Source organism: Sander vitreus, chromosome 22 (assembly GCF_031162955.1).
Source record: "Sander vitreus isolate 19-12246 chromosome 22, sanVit1, whole genome shotgun sequence".
NCBI classification, from domain to species: domain Eukaryota; kingdom Metazoa; phylum Chordata; class Actinopteri; order Perciformes; family Percidae; genus Sander; species Sander vitreus.
The window spans coordinates 8519777-8538274 of NC_135876.1; the positions used below are offsets into that span (position 1 = coordinate 8519777).

The 18498-nt window shown below is 37.7% G+C and overlaps 1 protein-coding gene across 7 annotated transcripts in view; it reads left to right on the top strand.

Annotated features, from left to right (window-relative positions):
• Positions 1-18498, top strand: part of col11a1a (collagen, type XI, alpha 1a) — an 85524-nt gene that overhangs the window by 37908 nt on the left and 29118 nt on the right. For all 7 annotated transcript variants that reach the window (XM_078280238.1, XM_078280240.1, XM_078280237.1 and 4 more), the window contains 14 exons: positions 1374-1418; positions 2205-2258; positions 2380-2424; positions 3910-3963; positions 4083-4190; positions 4332-4385; positions 7280-7333; positions 8269-8313; positions 8477-8530; positions 8738-8782; positions 12083-12136; positions 13114-13167; positions 17230-17283; positions 17697-17804. In XM_078280238.1, the coding sequence (XP_078136364.1) occupies positions 1374-1418; positions 2205-2258; positions 2380-2424; positions 3910-3963; positions 4083-4190; positions 4332-4385; positions 7280-7333; positions 8269-8313; positions 8477-8530; positions 8738-8782; positions 12083-12136; positions 13114-13167; positions 17230-17283; positions 17697-17804 (828 nt within the window). The remainder of the gene's footprint in view (positions 1-1373; positions 1419-2204; positions 2259-2379; positions 2425-3909; positions 3964-4082; positions 4191-4331; positions 4386-7279; positions 7334-8268; positions 8314-8476; positions 8531-8737; positions 8783-12082; positions 12137-13113; positions 13168-17229; positions 17284-17696; positions 17805-18498) is intronic.

Below are 18498 nucleotides of genomic sequence, written 5' to 3' on the forward strand. Positions count from 1 at the left end.
TGTTGAGGTGATTCGATTTTAAGCGCAAGGTTTTCTCAACACCAAGTTCAACCCACGAGTTCCATCACAAAACTGACTTGTGTAGGAGCCTTTTTAAACCAGATCTGATGACCTCTGATAAACTAATCAAACTGTTACACAATATATGGGCATGGGATGCAGATCAGGTAGTAGGTGGCATTATGCCTCATACCATTTTCAGCCAGTCGCTGCACACCCTGGCTTATAGATGTAGAGCTTTGTGTATAATTTGTTATTAGTGGCCATCGTAAAGAGAACAGCTAACTATAAAGCTAACTATAAATCAATATACATCATGTAATTTTTGTTTATAGTTTTTATTTAGTTTAAAGACCTTGACATAACTACAAGCTCTCATCTAAAACTGGACCAGATGTATAATAATGCATTTTAAACTGTAAAGAATTGTGTCTTTTAAAAGAATTAAGCAAACATTCTGCAACAAAATATGTATAGACTGGATGGACTAGTTTGATGGGTTTACCCTATTGGTGTATGACACACACAGAGCATTCCTGTGAAATACTGCAGAAGTGTGCCTCAGAAATCTCTCAAGACAAAGAAATATAAGAAATGTGCCTTTGAGTTTTGTTATTCTAGACCTGTAATATCTCATGTCATTCCTCCCTGTCTGCCCTTGCTAGGAGAGGTGTGTAAGTTCAAGAGGTAGGCAGCCCTTAGTTGCCCTCAGGCCCCAGAGCCTGGTGATTTACAGCCTTCTGCCTCAACCTCGCACCTCAAATTGGAAGTGCCAGGTGTTCACAGCTAAAGGTTTCCATGTGTATGTGTGTCGAGCCGTTTGTATAGGCATGTCTACCTGCCCCGTCACTCAGACTCTACCAGTAACCATCACACTAGTGGCCATTAACACACAGAACTGAATGTGTGCAGCACAAAAAAACCCATAGAGTGCACACTGACCTGAAAAACCTGTGTTGTTTGATGTGAATCAGACAAAATGCAATTTTGACCATATTTTATATGGATTCAACAAGGCTCAGCTTTGGTTTGAAAAGGCTTATCAGGTTACTCTGTGGGCAAGGAGCCTTTGGCCAGTTAGATCATCCCTTCGCTCTCATTCTCAGATTTGTATGTTTCTTGCTTTGCCATGCCAACTAGAGCAGCTATATAAAGGACAACACAAAGGCCTTTCCCCCTATAGATAATAATGGTACCACCAATTCACATATAGTGCACTTCTTGTTTGAAAAGATGCTTCAACATCATAAATTGTTGCATCAACTAGCTGCATAACATACATCTGTTCACACCATTCACTGCGTTGAGTTTTTAGTTTAAAAACAACATTGTAACAACCCCTTTTAACCACTTTGTGACTGCTTATTTTATAGGGTCATCCTGGTAAGGAGGGTCCACCTGGAGAGAAAGGAGCCCTGGTAGGTGTATTTAAGAAGGGTTAGAGTCATTTGGGTAAGATATTTATTTGCATGTGTGTTTGCTGCAGTGCAAAGATGAGCAAAATGTCTTTAAAGTACTACAGGTAGTGTTTTAAAGTAATTTTAAATGTACTCCTTAAGGACAATTGGATAACTTATGTTTGTCTACCTTGATAGATGAAATTATCGTTTATTTAAATTACTCACATTCAGAAACATTGCACAGTTTCTTTTAGTTCTACTTAACCAGCTAGGTTGTTAATTTAACTAACTAACTCGGCAACACCCAGATGATAATTGTGTGGTTAGCTGCCAATGGAAAAATAACACTTTTTTGACAACTAAAACAAATTGTATGTTTTCATATATAAGTAAATGTTGAATTCTAGAAGAAAAATATGCGTTTTTGTGTTGGCTGATTGTAATTTAAACAAACCTTTCATAGTGACAGAACACTGTAATTTAGAGTCAGTTATTAGGATTAGTTTATATTGGTTCAAAAAAATATGTCTTCCGACCTGTGTCATGGATGAACGATAATAATTCAGTTTTCTGTGCATTTTCTTTACATACGTGGATAAAATGTTTACAGTTGGCAAGTTTCTTATGCAAATATAATAGAGCTTTTGTAATTAGTCAGTATATTGGAAAATATAGTTAATGACCTCAGAATAATTGAAAACCTACAATTATATCATACATCTACACCATAATCTTCCATATTCTTTTCCAACCACACTGTAAAGCATTTACTATCATAACGATGCATTGTTTTCTATTCTCTAGGGTCCATCAGGTCCACAGGGTCCTATTGGTTATCCTGGTCCTCGTGGTGTCAAGGTACGGTTTCAGTATTTACTCTTCTTCACTGGATAAAAAAAGTCCTCCTTTTTATAATAGTGTACATATTGGTAATGTATTGTAATCTGATGCTTATTTATCTCTCTTTCCTGTCCAATAGGGTGCAGATGGTGTTCGTGGTCTCAAGGGGGGAAAGGGAGAGAAGGTATAAACTTCTTAAAATGCTAAATAGTTTCCACATCATTTCTCAATTTACCATGCAGGTGATAGCCACTGAGCAGCCACAACAGGTTTTGAATACTAAGGTGTATGTTAATGTTATTACAAAATAAATTGCCGAGAAAGATTTCCTCTGTTTCGTCAACAAACTAAGTAAATATTCTGACCCATGATGACACTGGATACTATTTATTTTAAATGCTGTACTAAACTTTGCTCTTCCCAATCTACGATATCATAGTGATCTGATTAAGATATCGATCTTGTGTTTGGAGTGCTGTTTAAAAGTACATTGACTAAAGTTTAAGCATGCTGTCCAAAATGCCATAGGTCAAAGCGTTTGTCTAAACTTCACTCATTTTGGGATGAAGGCGAAGACAGCAACATAAAGTTTGGGAACAGCCTCCAAATATATTCATGTCACAGATATTCTGTCTGTAACTGTGGCTGTCTACTTGCCTGCCCAACTTTGTTTTGGCTCTTTTGAGCTGGTGTGGAAGGCTGCTGCAGCCTGAAAGTTCCATGCACAGGTCAGTCAATAGCCATTTTCAGTGGAGACAGAGACTTTCTCGGAGTGACCCTCAATCAGTTGTTGAATGTAAAGCTGTCATGCTCTAGGCTTTTGGTTTCAAAGAACACTGCAATCCATCTCAAGCACTTTTGAAGTGAGTGACTGTCACGATGTAGAATTTAAACTATGCTGCTGCATAAAATCTATTATCTGAGGGGATTTGTTCTCACTACAATGACAGGTATTCATATCAGTTTTTAGAATTATTTTTTGCATCAATGAATTATTTATTCTGTTGCAAGATATTCAAAATCCAAACCTTGAGGAGAAAGGGTTTGTTATGAATAAAGGATGTGCCAGTTGCTGGCAACAGACATGCTCAGTGCTGCATTATGCATCAGATAGGGTTGAAAACACACAGGTGACAGACTAGAAAGAGTCAAAGGAAAGAGACAAAGGTCTGGCTGAAGTGACTAGTGTCCTCTAGCATCCATTGGATTGTGTTTATCTGAGACAATTATTGTTAAATTACAAAATTCACTAAATTGTTATGTGATTTCAATGTATTAAATCCCATTCCATGCATGGCTGACAAATACATACCAAATCAATTGTCCCAAAATCCCAAATGCCTAAAATCAGTTGGTGCAGGTGCCAAACGCAGCGCATGCAGTATGTAAATAAAATATAGCTCAGCAGCTAAACACAGTCCCATTTGCTGTTCAACTATCTGTCCAGCAGATGGCATCATCAGTCCTGCAACCCACAGAGTGAACAAGAGCAGGCTGAATTTTTAACAGGATGTGTCAGGAGACAAAAATAAATCCCCATTGAAATGAAAAAAAATTGTCCTTGTCAAAGGCTCTTAGTGGGATATAAACAAAAGCCTTAAAAAGCAATATAATGAAATAACTGAACAATTACTAGCAAATGCAATAACTTGTTTATGTCTCATTTTAGGGTGAGGATGGTTTCCCAGGTTTCAAGGGAGACATGGGACTCAAAGGAGACCGGGTGAGAAGCAGCATCTGTCATACAAATAACTTCCTACATGTCCAGTCAGATCCTTATTCTTCACATGGAGGCAATTACCGTACATTGGGATATTCTCGGTGTGTGTGTTTGTGTTCTAGGGTGAGCTCGGAATAGTTGGATCCCGTGGAGAGGATGGTCCTGAGGGTCCCAAAGGCCGAGCTGGCCCCAACGGAGAGTCAGGTCCCATTGGTCCTGCTGGAGAGAAGGTACGAGGGCTCAATGATTAAGGGTGTTGGAAAGCCAATACAATAATCATATGTTTTCATCTCAGTTTTATGTTTTTTAGTTTTTTGCTCTCTTTGTGCTAAAGTTGTATTGCTGGGCTGACGACTTGTGTTGTCTCTCAGGGTAAACTGGGCGTTCCAGGACTGCCAGGTTATCCAGGAAGACAAGGACCTAAGGTAATTTAGCATCACTCTCACCACAATAAGGGATGTTTCATTGACTGAATCTGCACCTGTCTGCTCTGCTATCAGAACTATGAAGGCATCGCAGTTATCAGAGTACACTGACATAACACAACAGACCAAAACGTCCGCACTGGACAGCCTGATGATTTCATCAAAAAATGGATTTACCATCAAAATAATTATTAGAAAATATGAATTGGGAAAACACACCATTTTAGTGCAGAACCAATAGGAGAGATAAGTGTTACTTGCATTCCTTTGAAACAGGAGGGTTTTAGTGCTCATCAATATTAGGCATGCTTCATGCTTCTTTTTAAGGATATTACCTGTAAAAAAGGCACCATTTACAAAGAGTTTGTAAAAAGTAGCTTTATTATTATGGGTTAGGGTTAGGACATTACAAAGAACAACCTTTGAGTTCTGGGAAGGTGCTGCAGAGCATTTTTATCAAAATACATGTATTAACAGCATATTAACATTTTATAATTATAGACTTAATGGCTTATTTGCAAGTAAGAAACCAATAAACATTACCAATATGTATTGTTATCATTATTACCAAATATAAAGGAAAACAACACTGGCAAACCAGAAACTTAATCAGAGTAATCCCTTATAACTGATCCGTCAATAATTAATTAATCATGTATTAACCATTTTTAAAGTCATTAGTTATGACTTATGAATAAAAAAGGGTATCTTATTAGAATAGATTTTTAATATAAATAATTGTTCATTAATTTTTGCACAATTACAATGGCACAATTTTTGTAACTAATACAATTCTCAATGCAGCAGTTTGCGCTTTTGTTTCTTGAACTTAAGACATACCACATCAACAGATCACTATGTCTGCCCTCCCCGAACCCATCAACTCTGCAGGCTTTATCTGGGATTGTGCTGAAAGAACAGTCCCCTCTTGTGCTTTTTGCTATAAAGCAATGCAGCAGATGTCCTGCCAAGTCTAACATGGTGGCACACTGAATGTTTTTCTCATTTGGAAATCATGGGAATCATACGAATGTCTTCAGTTTATACTGAAGTGATTCACTGATGTTGAGAATAGGGCTTGGTATCGCCACTGATTTCCCAAATCGATTCAATTCTGATCCACAAAGTCCAAATTCGTTTCAGTTTACGATTTGTTTTGATTTGATTAGGGACATTTCAGTTACAATATCTACTTTGCTTGGATATGAAAGAGAACTAATGCTGTACATTTTACAAAGAACCCTATAACCTGGTGTATTTAAAAAAAAAAATCAAAGGTTTACATTAAGAGTTGACCCCAAAGCAGTTACATTAATGTATTTTTTATTTAACATGTACACACAACAGTCAATGCAATAAATTGCAACTCTACAGACTTTACAGTCAGTGAGTTTTGAGTGACCAGAAACAATTCTGCTTTCTTTGGTGCAGAAGGTGTAGTGCACAGACCTAAAGCCAATCATCCTAAAATAGCCATTTACCTTACCCAAATTTAGCCTACTTATAATTAGCCCCATTCCCGACATTCTATTCATTGGTTGGTACCAATGAATGCCTTAGGTTGTCTAAATTCATATCTTCACTCTAGTTTTAAAACAGAGCCCGCTACAACCTCCTAAAGACAGTAATGTCGGCCGAGATCACCAGCGGCCCTGCCGGTCTGTGTAGGTTAAAAGATCGATCTCAGCATTTTTTGAATCGATATCGGATCATTTAAAAGATGATCGATTTGAATGATCCGATGTCATTTTTTTTAAACCCAGCCCTAGTTAAAAACTATGCATCAAACCATGTTGATTTCTTTTAAAATGTGAAATTGTTAATTTGAATTTACCAGAACAAAGAATAAACTATTGATAATTTAGATCCTTGTAAGAGCTGATGACGTGTACTTGCATTTATTACAGGCGCAGTATCATAAACGATTTTTTGCAGGCAAGTGTGAACATGAGTTGACGTTGAGACGCGCTGCCAGCTTATATTCTGATGAAGCAGTGCCACAGGCATGTTTAAGGACTGCCCATGGGATAAAACATGATGGACTAAATTAATAAATAAATCAAAATTTGACAGTGTAAGATTTTTACAGAGGCATGGGGTATTACAGATAATCAAGCTGTAGTGATTTGTGGAACTCTTACATTTGGAGGAAGTCAAATTTTGTCATTGATTGAATTTTTATTGAATGTCCCTAATGCAACGTGTGGCGAGGTGCTGCAGAATGGGTAAGCTGCTTTTTAATCCCCTGTTCACAGAGTTTGACTAAAGAAAAATGTCATGTCACCATGTCTTATGTTAACAGGGGTCTTGTGCTAAGCCGTTTGTTTTAAAGTCCTTCTCTCTTTGTATGTGTTTGTGTGCTTCCCACATAATCATATAAGTTTAGAGAATTCACCTGAGAAACTTCCTCTATTCTGCCAGCCTGATAAACATTGTGGAGACACCAGAGTGGGGAAAGTTTCTGAATTTGATATATTCTCTTGGGAATGTGGGAAGGGAAATGTTTCTGTAAAACTTTCACTGCACAGGAACATTGAGAATGTGTTTTAAAGTACAATTTTAAAAACATGTTTGTATTAAATAGTGGTGTTCGATCCAACTGAAGTAAAGCCTTTTTGTTTTCTTGAAAACAACATTAACAAATTTAGAAAGGAACAAAGTGTTAAGGTCATGGAAGTAATCAGTTTTCATTTTCCAAACTCATGCTAAATTCATGGAATTTTATATTATAAGGGCCATGGTATAAACTGTGTGAAACTACAGTGTGTAGCTGAAGATGATATCTAACAATAGTGCAGATAAATACAGGATGAGCCCTCATTAGCATTCATGCCCTTACCCATCCAGCATCTGTCTTGTTTCCTTTCCATGGTATCTCCCTCTCCTATTGACAGGGCTCGAGTGGTTTCCCTGGGTTCCCTGGAGCCAACGGCGAGAAAGGAGCTAGGGTAAGAAAACACACACACATACACATATATGGATATATGGATATTCAGAGGCTAAAAATGAGTCACTCAAGAGTGATGGGTTCCTACACACACACACACACACACACACAGCCCCTCTCCTCATGTCATGTCATGCCTTGAATTTCCTTTAGAAAGAATTCACGGTGCAGGTTTTACTTTCAACAGTTAACTATGAAATAGCCAACATATTTCTGGCTCATCTTGATTCACCTTAATAAAAAGAAAAAATATCCATTTTAAATAAATGTATAAAGTGGTGGTAAAAAATAAGCTTTCCTTTGTTGAGTAAATCAGAATCATTTAATGCACACTTTGAAGTACATTCTCTCACTTAAGCCAAGGCTACCTGCCAAAATTAAACAGTCAATACTGTTTTCATAAAAATCATCAACTTTTGGCCAGAAAGCCATTTGCAGCTATTGTAGAAATATGATCTCTGCATTTTTTGGCAGGCTGTTTCTGCTGCTTAAGTCAGCCAACCATTGGAAATACAATTACTTAGCCAATTCTTTGTTGTCATTTAAGAAGTGCATATTGTAGCTATAAACACACAACTCCAGTACAACTTTTTGTTGTCATTGAAATATGACCGGTTGTGTCCCTGTTTCCTAATATCTAACAAAGATATTAGTGGCCAAAGCCCAAACTCACTTTTTTAAAAAGATTTTATTCATAGACTCATGCAGGTAAGATGTGTCTCAATGCACTGAAACATCAGGAAAATGTTATTTAACACAACTATTGTTTCATTTATCGAAGCTAATAATTTAGAAAAGGAAACAAATTGTTCAGTGGCTGTTTGGCATTGTCGAAAGGACAGATGTTGATGCTGTCAGAAGTGGATTAATGTTGAATAATGACAACCAGACAGTATGTGTGAGTGCCTAAATGTTCTGCCTTTGGTTATCTAACAGGGCATTGCAGGCAAACCTGGGCCAAGAGGGCAAAGAGGTCCAACGGTATGTATTTTTCTCTCCATGATTTCCATGATAAATTAAACTAATTAAATCATATTGTATTCAACTGAATTACATACATTCTAACAGTTTCATTACATTCTCGTAACTCGTACATAGTGATACCAGGCTTCTATATAACTCTTGAGTTTTTCTCTCTCTGTAGGGTCCTCGTGGGGGTCGAGGAGCCAGAGGTCCAACAGGAAAACCTGGTCCCAAGGTACACCAGCTATGCTAATCACAACAAAACTCTTACACTGAGTTTAGGCTTTTTTCCTGGGTAGCACTCCATCAAGCAGAAATAAAATCCAATAAAATCATGACAGATTGTGAACAATGCCTCCTTCTACTGCTCCCACTGAGCCCCATGCGTAGTGTAAAAACATACCTTTATATTAACTGATGATGATTTGTTGATGTGTTGCAGGGCACAGCAGGCAACGACGGCCCTCCTGGTGGGCCTGGTGAGAGAGTAAGTCTATTATATTGTCTTAAGCCATTCAGTGTCATCCACCTACAATATGATGATGATATTTAGACTTTAACGTGTTATTGTAATTTTTAAGGCCTTAATGTGAATTGATTCTAATTGTTTAATCGAAGATATAGTCAGTATTGACCTTCAAATCTTGTGATCTGTTTAAACCCTCCAGGGTTCAAAGCATAATCATGAGATAAGGATTTGAATAAATGAATCTAGTAGGGCATACTTTGTATGCTTTTTTTATTCCCACTAGGTGCTCACATGACAGTGTTTTACTTACTGAAACAATTTTCCTAGAAAGACAATAAGATCAGTAAGGGTTAACTGTAAATAATTAAGAAGTAATAGATTCAGAGTTAGTCAAAATCAATGAAGCTTTAAATTTAATTAACTTTAATTTAATGCGTGTTTGTGTCTTCCATTAAGTGATTCTTTGTTCTATGAAGTCTTCCTTGCCCCAAAAGAAATGAATATGTTTACTGGTTAGGGCTTAGGTGACACACTGTACACATAGTGCCATGTAGAGCAGTTGCTGTCATTTGGGGTTTTGCTTTAATGTTCCTGTTGCTACCTTCATCTAAGAGACAGCAGTATTTCACTTTTTTATCCATTTTGTTGTAAAAAAAAGTTAAGTTAGCTGTAGGTGGCTAACTCAGTGGCAAAGATAACAATCTCGCAGTCGCTTCACAATAAAAGCCTTCCAGCAGTGCCACTTATTAAATACCTTTTATTAGATTTTGATAGATTTCCTGTGGTGTTTTAGTTCAATTTGATTTTGCTGTGTAACAAAGAAAATGTGAAACATTGATTGGAATCCAGTGAAATCCAAAGAAGGCATGGAACAAAAAAAAGCAGCTGCAGCAAGTGCTCAGTTTGCATTGACATTTTCCTAACACTACAGGGGGACAAACTCTGACAAAGCATGATGAGGGCAGGTTCATCAGAAAACAGAGCCTGCCCTCTGTTAGATGAAGGCAAAAACAAGAATGTAGGAGTGTAACCAAACTGAGTAAAGGCAGCTCTTGCTTTCCACATTTACTACACAGCCAGGTATAGTAACTTACTCATCATGACTTATTAAAATAGTCACATTTAGTATTTTCAAAGTCACACTGGATTGTGAATCATAAGCATCATTTAATAAAGTTTAAGCATCCTTGAAGTTTCCTTTTACAAATACTCAACTGTGAAGCTGTAGGTTAGTGCTTTGGTTGGTTACAATCAACTGCAATCAACTGGATTTTTGTATTGGATTTGTATATCAGGGTTTAAATGAACAAGTCAAATGACTCAATGTTCTCTACTGTATGTTGAGTATGCATGTGGCTAAAATGGCTGCCCTCAGTCCCACAGAGTGCAGTTTCACAGAACACTGTTGAAGCAGATGTTAATAGGCAGCTTTTGACTTTCAAAATACATGATTCTATGTTGGTGGACTCTATTCTGAGAGATTCAAAGTTGTGAAATTCCAGCTGGGCAAACTATAATGTCGTAAACTCTGCCTGTACTGCTTAAGAGTTCTGCAGTTCATGTTTCTTCAAATTAAAATTATTTCAAAAAATCTTTAATCAGTCCCAAAACAGCGCACGTGAGTTAAAGTAAACTCAAACCAAATGGATATGATTTAAAGATAAAATGAAATTACTAAGTCAGCTTTGAGTCATTTTTATATTAGAATGCAATGGATTTAATCAAATTATTATATACAAATATTTTATATGTTAATTACATTTATTGTCCCTAAATCCCAAGCCCTTATATTACCTCAACAACTTACTGTAAAGTAGCTTTCTGAAAACAAATTTTCACTTCATCAATATATCTCACTTTCATAAACTTCAATTTGAATATGAACATTTCTGTCAGTTACGTTGTGTAAGTGGCACACTGACCACTTCTCCTCACATTCCAGACTCTTACTGATGCGGTCCCACTCTCCGGTCTTCGAAACTGGCCTTCTATATTCCCGCTGCTCACGAGTCACAACCATCATTACACATTAAATATACCAATCAAATAAATATGCACTTCAATGTTGAGAGGTACAAACATACAATGAACAAAATATATAACTAGAAAATGCATTTCCTGCAGAAAATACTTGTGATCAGCAGCTAAATTGCTTAAGAAAATGCGTAAGAAGGTAAAGCAGTGAGAATAGTTGGAAAAGTGGGAATGGTTTAAATTAGTATAACTTTCAATGAAATGTTAAATAACACACAAAATATATTTTTATTTTTATGAAAAGCTGTCACTAGGTTCTGACATATAAATTGTGTATGGCAAGTAAATATTGTGGGCGTGAGAGCAAGTTATAGAGGTTTTAAGATGATTTTCCAAGGCTTCCCACTATAGTGATGCCATCACCCACTCTAAGTCATGCAATACTCACTCCATTATAAGCACAGAAAAAGCCTGAAGGAAACACTCAACTTAAACAGTGATACCACACAAACTGTAAAAGATTATAATGAAGCTGAATACAACTGTGATAGCTAAAGGTTTTGTGAACAGTTTAAAGTTTGAATGATTTCTGTAGGTGAAAGTATGTTAGAGGAGTAGCATTTCAAACGGGAAGAAGCCTGAAGAGGATTTAAAGATTGCGCCATTGACTTCAATGTAAAATAAAAAAATGTAAAAAGCTTAATATTTTAAAAAGTTTAAATAGCAGAAAAAAAGTTGAAGTCCCACCATGTGCTTAAAGAGCTGACCATTTTGATATTTGAATGTTTTTTTGTAGCTGAAAGTATGCAGAAGTAAGAGGCGACCAAATAAAGTTCAAGAATAAAGAATCGGATAATACTGTGAATGCTGCTGAATCAGCATTCACACAATTAAATATGAATGAAACATCCAATTGGCTGTCTCAAAACTCATGTCACAACCAGTTTTGTTAGCTGATCAACATACTTCACTTTGTACAGGGTAACAATATGTCAGGATGCAATATAATTCTGGGTTATCTAATGGCTTCAGCTAAAGCCTTTAGTGGAATACAAACAGCCATTAAAAAAAAACTCCTATTGTTTGGCTCATATAAAATGATTATTACCTTTCCTCTGCAGTATCACAGTTTGACATTTGACTGGGAGGTGACCTTATTTTACTAAGCAGTTTCTCACTCAGAATCTTTTTAAATATTCCACCCCAGAAATGCTCCTTTTATCATATATCATGTAAATCACAACTCATGCATTGCATTACATTCTAAGATTAAGCCTAGTTGGACCATTAATAAAATCATCTCTGCATCTCTAATTGATCTGAATTTTTGTTTGTCTACTGCAGGGGCCTCAAGGACCTCAGGGACCAGTGGGCTTCTCTGGACCAAAGGGCCCCCCTGTAAGTATTTATCCTTCCTGAACACTGCAGGGTTGTGCGACGCTGGGAGTGTCACTTAAATGGCCCATTTGTGTGACGTCCTGTTGTGTTATTTACTTATTTATAAACTTTCTTGTGGCAGCGATAGAGACAGGGATGTTTACTGTTTACTGTCCCGGAGTCTCATACCACCTCAAAACGAACTGCAAGTTGGCCAGTGCAGGGTGAGGTTGGGTTGCATTTCTCCAAAAAGTTGAGTCGGTCTCAACTTTTCGCTGCAGGCCGCCGCATTATTTTCTGGCTCCAAACGCACTACCACCCTTCAAAATAAATGGGAAGACCTGAGTTTTTGAGTACCGCCACACGCTAAAGGTGTATGGTTTTCCGCTAGTTCCTGATGTTCAGTGTCGACACTCATACTTACTTTCCTCTTCCTACTGTCTCAGTGGCAAATTAGCCCACTTTGCAAACATTATAAGTCAGAATTGATTTGATTTGAGGAGTTCATGGGGTGCAGTAATACATAGCAATATCCCTAATTCTGTGCAGGGATCATTAGTCTAACTTTTACTGAAGCAGAACCCATTTTCTCACTCCTCAGTCTAGGCAGCAGATAAGTGATAATTTTCACCTATCGATTCAGGATTTTTTCATTTGCGTTCCAGTAGTTAACTCTAGCATGTTATGCTACTATGGAAAAACAAATGAGCATTTATTTGAGAGGAACAATATGGAAGAATATTACCAAGACTTCACTACGCCACTCTGGAAGTTATGACTGTACTGTATATTGTGGCCATAAAGCATTTGCACAATACTGCAATAATAAAATCTTATTACTTAGAAAAATAAACTTTTATTCCAGCAATAGGGCCAATTCCATAGTGCCATTATCCAGAGTCAAGTTCCTTGTTTGTTTACACACTTATAAATAATAAAAATGATTCTGAATGTACTTGGTTATCTGCTAAGTGTGAATCTTGCTTTCTACCTAACAGGGACCAGCTGGAAAGGACGGGCTGCCCGGGCACCCTGGTCAGCGTGGAGAGACGGTGAGTCCTAAAGATGCAATATCCTATTTGAGCTTTCAGTCACCTGTGTGGCTCCGGTTCTTTCTGCTGAGTGTAGGAATAGAAGACCTCACATTGAGCTGGAAACTCAATAAAACATAATTTCTCACACTTGGACAGTACGATACAACACAAGAGTGTGACACCTTATACCTTTTTCAGAAATGTTTAATCAGGAATCTCCTCTCAGTGCTCAATCTAATCTTGTTTTAATCCTGCAAAAATGAGTTTTGTTGTGTTAATGGCTGGTACTCTGTTACTCACTGGCATGTAGGTTAAAGTTGCCATTGAGACCTTTTTAGCTTGCATTCTTCAAATTGCCTTTCGATTGCAGGACAGATCTGATCCTCCCAATCAGTGAGCTGTGCTTCAATTGAATCTCCCCATTCTTCCTCCTCCACTTCTTATCTCTATTGCTATTTTATGCAGGGGATTACAATCAGTGAGACAACATCTCAGTGGGATGCCAAAGGGGCAGACATCTTAAAGCAACATTTTAAAGACAAAGCCCTTGTGAACATTGTCTATCTGCTTGTCTAGTCTTAATTCACGCACGCACGCACACGCACGCACGCACGCACACACACACACACACACACACACACACACACACACACACACACACACACACTGCATTCTGACTGCATCTGAAAATCCAGATGGCTCAGACTCCTATCTCATAGAGATGGACACCAGGGAGCTGGGGAAGCATACTTTTCTGATGCACCTTCTATCTTGTTACAAGTTTACAAATATGCACCTGAAGGATGCTGAACTTGGATTGTCCAGTTGTAACAAGGTGTCCTTGTGTAGCATTGCCTGCTCTAAAATAATTATATTTATAATAAGACTGTAACTGAGGTATAACAAAAGCAGCAGACATAACATTTGTTGCAGCAGCATGGAACGGTGGTTCGCATAGTTCTTTTCAGATGTGCAGTTATGAGCTTAATGAGGAATGGCTGTACTAAATCTGTACTGAAGATGCATAGATGGCTTATCCCATTGGACATAAGATTTAACTGACAATAAACACAAACAAGGCAAAGTTTGACTTGATCACATCTCGTTGCAATCCCCTGCCCTCTATTTGATTCCTCCGTACTTGGTATGCATCAGTGCACCTCAGTTTGACAAGGCTCAGAAGGCAATAAATTCTACTAAAAGCTTGACAGATCATCGCCTCTATCATTAAAGCTTCCCCTTTTGCCTGCTTCTTTCCTATAGATAACATTACACATGAGTGCTGCTCTGCCTTTGCTTCTATTCAAGCGAAGGCAATAGAGTCTTCATTAAGGTGTTTATGGCCGTAGATTTATGGACAGATGAACATGCTCCACAAGCATCTGATATGAGAATAGATCACAGCAGTAAAGATCCTCAGGCACCATCCCACAAGTTGCATTTGAGGAAGTGCAAATAAAGATTTGAGTCTGGGCCGATGCTGTAACAGCATGGCCTGAGGGTTTCCATTGAATAATACATCACCATACATCACAACACAGTGATCAATAGGCCTAGCATCATAAGTCAGGCAGGATCGGCGTCCTAAAAGCTAAGTTTTGAAAACTTTGTGTGGTTGTAGGATAAAAAGTTACAAATTAAATGAGTTATAAATGCAATACCTCAGTGAAATATGGTTATGTATGGAGTTCAACAACTGAGGGAATCAAAGATCCCATGGAAATCAGTGGAAAAGTCAAAATCAAAATGGAAAAGACAGTGTGCAGCAGAGTGGACTTTTAAGCATCACACTGGGTTAATATTTGGGGAATATTGAGTACTTCGAAGAGGACTCAAGCCAATGCAGATCGGATTGTTCCTCTCTTGGAAGACAGAAGTTCATCTGACCTGTGCTGCAGTGTCGGAGTGGATGCTTGAGATGTTGAACTTCTCTCTCTTTTGGCTTGTCCTGTTCTACTGTTTGAATCTGCTTAAGCATATCCATAGGGAATATGGCAATGCAAATCAACCACATGTTGTGAATGTAAACTTGTGCAACAAACAAAATGCATAGCGCAGTTGTTTGGCTGTTGTGCAGGCAACAGCAAAATTGAGCAATGGCAAATGTATATACAGTAGCTTCATCGGGAAAAGTAGATTTCTTTCTTACATACAGATTAACAAAAATGTGTAAATTTAAAGCTGCATGCTGTTGTTGACAACCATGAAGCAGGAAAACTCTGGCAGAATGATAATACCATTGGCTTATGTGGCTAATGTGATAGCTAGCAGATGCCTAATTACACTTTCAGCAGACTCAGAGCAACATTATTATCCCATTTGAGTCGTGTGTCTTGCTAACAGACTAAAGTAATCTCAATATTCACTTGTCTTAGCTCTGGTTTGGCTCATCATCTCTCTTAAAGGGGGCTTTTGTTGTTAGATGCTCTACGTTATTACGTAATCACCTACTTATTCACTTTGGCTCTTTATTGGTAGGTGCTGCTCAAGTAGCGTACACTTAGTGTGACCTTCTTTAATGGAAATGACTGCTTGCAGTTTATTGTGAATTGTTTGAAACCCAACCACCAATTTCCTTATTTGCAAGCCAGAAAGTAAACACATGACTCTGAAGTAGAAGGTAAAATGAGCTTAGAGTTGCAGAGTTGGGGTCCCAATTCTCAGTGGCACTATGGATGGCCATTACATAATATCACATAATATTCATATCATAAATGATTGCTTAATGATAATTGAAAGCCTATCATCAAATCAGGTAGCTTCAAGTATTTTAATGCAACATTACATATTAATGACAATACTATCAACAGTCGAAGAGTTTAACGCTTGCTGTTGCTTTTTCAGGCCCTTGTGGATTAGGTTTGATCAGATTTGATTGACAGTGACCTGGCAAACAACTCAATAATTGTCATCACATTTTGAATCTAATATTGATAAACTCTTGATTGGTGTACGTATGACATTTCTGACATCGCCTTATTCAACTGATCCCCATCCACCTCAAACCAGTGAGAAAAGCAAGGACATAAACAGAAATCTCGTATTCTAAATTAACCGAAACTGTGTGTGTGTGTGTGTGTGTGTGTGTGTGTGTGTGTGTGTGTGTAGGAACCCATCACTCTTGAGTGACTCATTGTTAGCCTATGAATATCCATATATCCCTTCTACCTGGTATACTCCTTATAGAGTAATCTGCTTCCTGTCATTGTCAATGACATGTCAGATGTCCTTCGTCTGCTCTGTTGCCTGTCTGCTTCATAAATCTTGCACCGGCCAAACTGAGGTCATGTAGAACTTCATTTATGTGATAAAAAAAGGTTGAAGAGATAGATACCATATTAATGGATCTGGCATTCTGATATTAGTATTACAAATTTAAAATGAAAAGTTCATTATAATGTTTTCCTAAAATACTTGGGTGTAAGGTAAAGCACTTAAGTTAGACATCCTATTCTACCGTAGGGATAAGGGAAATGCACTATTCAAAAACAGGTGCAGCAAATACATCCTACCTACCAGAGGGGAAATGTGTTGAAATTTACATTCACATGTAAACATGTATTGCTCCTGTCAGTTTTGCCCAGCATCTGTTCATAGTAATGGATCCAGCATTATTATTACTCTTTATTAGAGTAAAATATTGCACTGTTGTCTCTGGTCGGGTACAATACATATACTTCATGAATGGGCGTCCTGATAGCCAGAGACCTTTGTTGCATGTAATCTCCCACTCTCTGTTTCCTGTTTGTGTCTACTGTTTACTGTCAGTTAAGGATAAAAGCAATACAATCTTATCATGTAATCTTAATATCTACTTAATGAAGAGATCAATGTATACAATATACCTGAAAACTTGAATATATGAAAAGACTACATTTGCCTACAGTTATTTACTAGCCAGCATTGTGATGTAATATAATCCGCCAAGGTAATACTAAGCCAAAACCTAAATCCCTGCTTATCAACTGAAACAAATTCAAGTGGAATCCCTATGGTTTCTTTAGTTGGGTTTTAATAAATAAGTTATCTTTCCATTATTAAATAAACTGTATAAATAAGGCTTTGCAATATTTTCTGCAGGGTTTCCAAGGAAAAACTGGCCCACCAGGCCCAGGAGGTGTTGTCGGGCCCCAGGTAAGACAAATGTATTATTTGAAAAATAATTTTAGTATTAAAGATTACATTTTTAAATTTGACATCTTGAGGGCATTTTAAGTCCCTTACACAAATGAGTATTGTTTGAAAGAAAGAAAAAGCAACTGTAACAGCTATTCAAGGCAATTTAAAATGAAAATATATGTAAGCAAGCACTGTGTTGTGGATCACCATCCTCAGTGATTAGTATCATATTAGAAAAGATTAAACTAAAGACAAAGGCTCAGGTGGATATGTTTGAGCCCTTAAGCAAAATGTCGTAGATCTTTTGCACATTTGTTCACAACAGCTCTCATTTTGGAAGTAAATTGTCATATTGTATCATTGCTATTTTGAACTGAAAATAATAATATAATAATAATAATAATAATAACTGTGGGATGGCATCTTAGGGACCAACTGGAGAGACTGGCCCTGTTGGTGAGAGAGGCCACCCTGGACCCCCTGGCCCACCGGGAGAGCAGGGTCTTCCAGGTGCTGCTGGCAAGGAGGGAGCTAAGGTATGTGTCCAGTATACTGTACTTAAGGGAGAGAAATATTCTTCCATATTGTTCCTCTCAAATAAATGCTCATTTGTTTTTCCATAGTAGCATAACATGCTAGAAATGGCCCCATTGTTCCTCCTTTTCTTCTATGGTGGGTAACAGATATCCATAGACATTTGTTTAAAAGTTTGGGTTTGGATTTTCTTATGGGCTGTTTTAGATTTGTGTTAATTATGCCGAAGAGAGGAAGCCAGGGAGGTTGATAGAGAGATCTGCACTATAGATGTGCAAATTGAACTTATGCAGTTGCAATGATTGTACATGATTTGATTTTGCAGATTGAGCCAGCAGCATTCACAAGCAGTTATATTTCTAGAGGGCATGCAAAGCTCAATAGACTGCTGGATTGCTTTAATAAAATTGTGAGAAAGCTGAAATAAATCCATAGCAATACATTTCCCCAGAAACACACCCCAGCAAACACCAACATCTCACCATTACTCTGTGCTATACTAGACTAGACTCTGGCAAGAGACTTCTGAAGATACAGTAGCTGAGATTTTGGTCTACATTCCCTCCCTGGCCTGCAATTGAGTGCTCATTAGGAGCAGACAGTAGCCATTTTGTAGAAGTATTGGGTGCTCCAAACCAAACCCCTGACTCCCAGGACCACTCAGCATCCTGCACCCCATCCCCTCCCTCAAACACC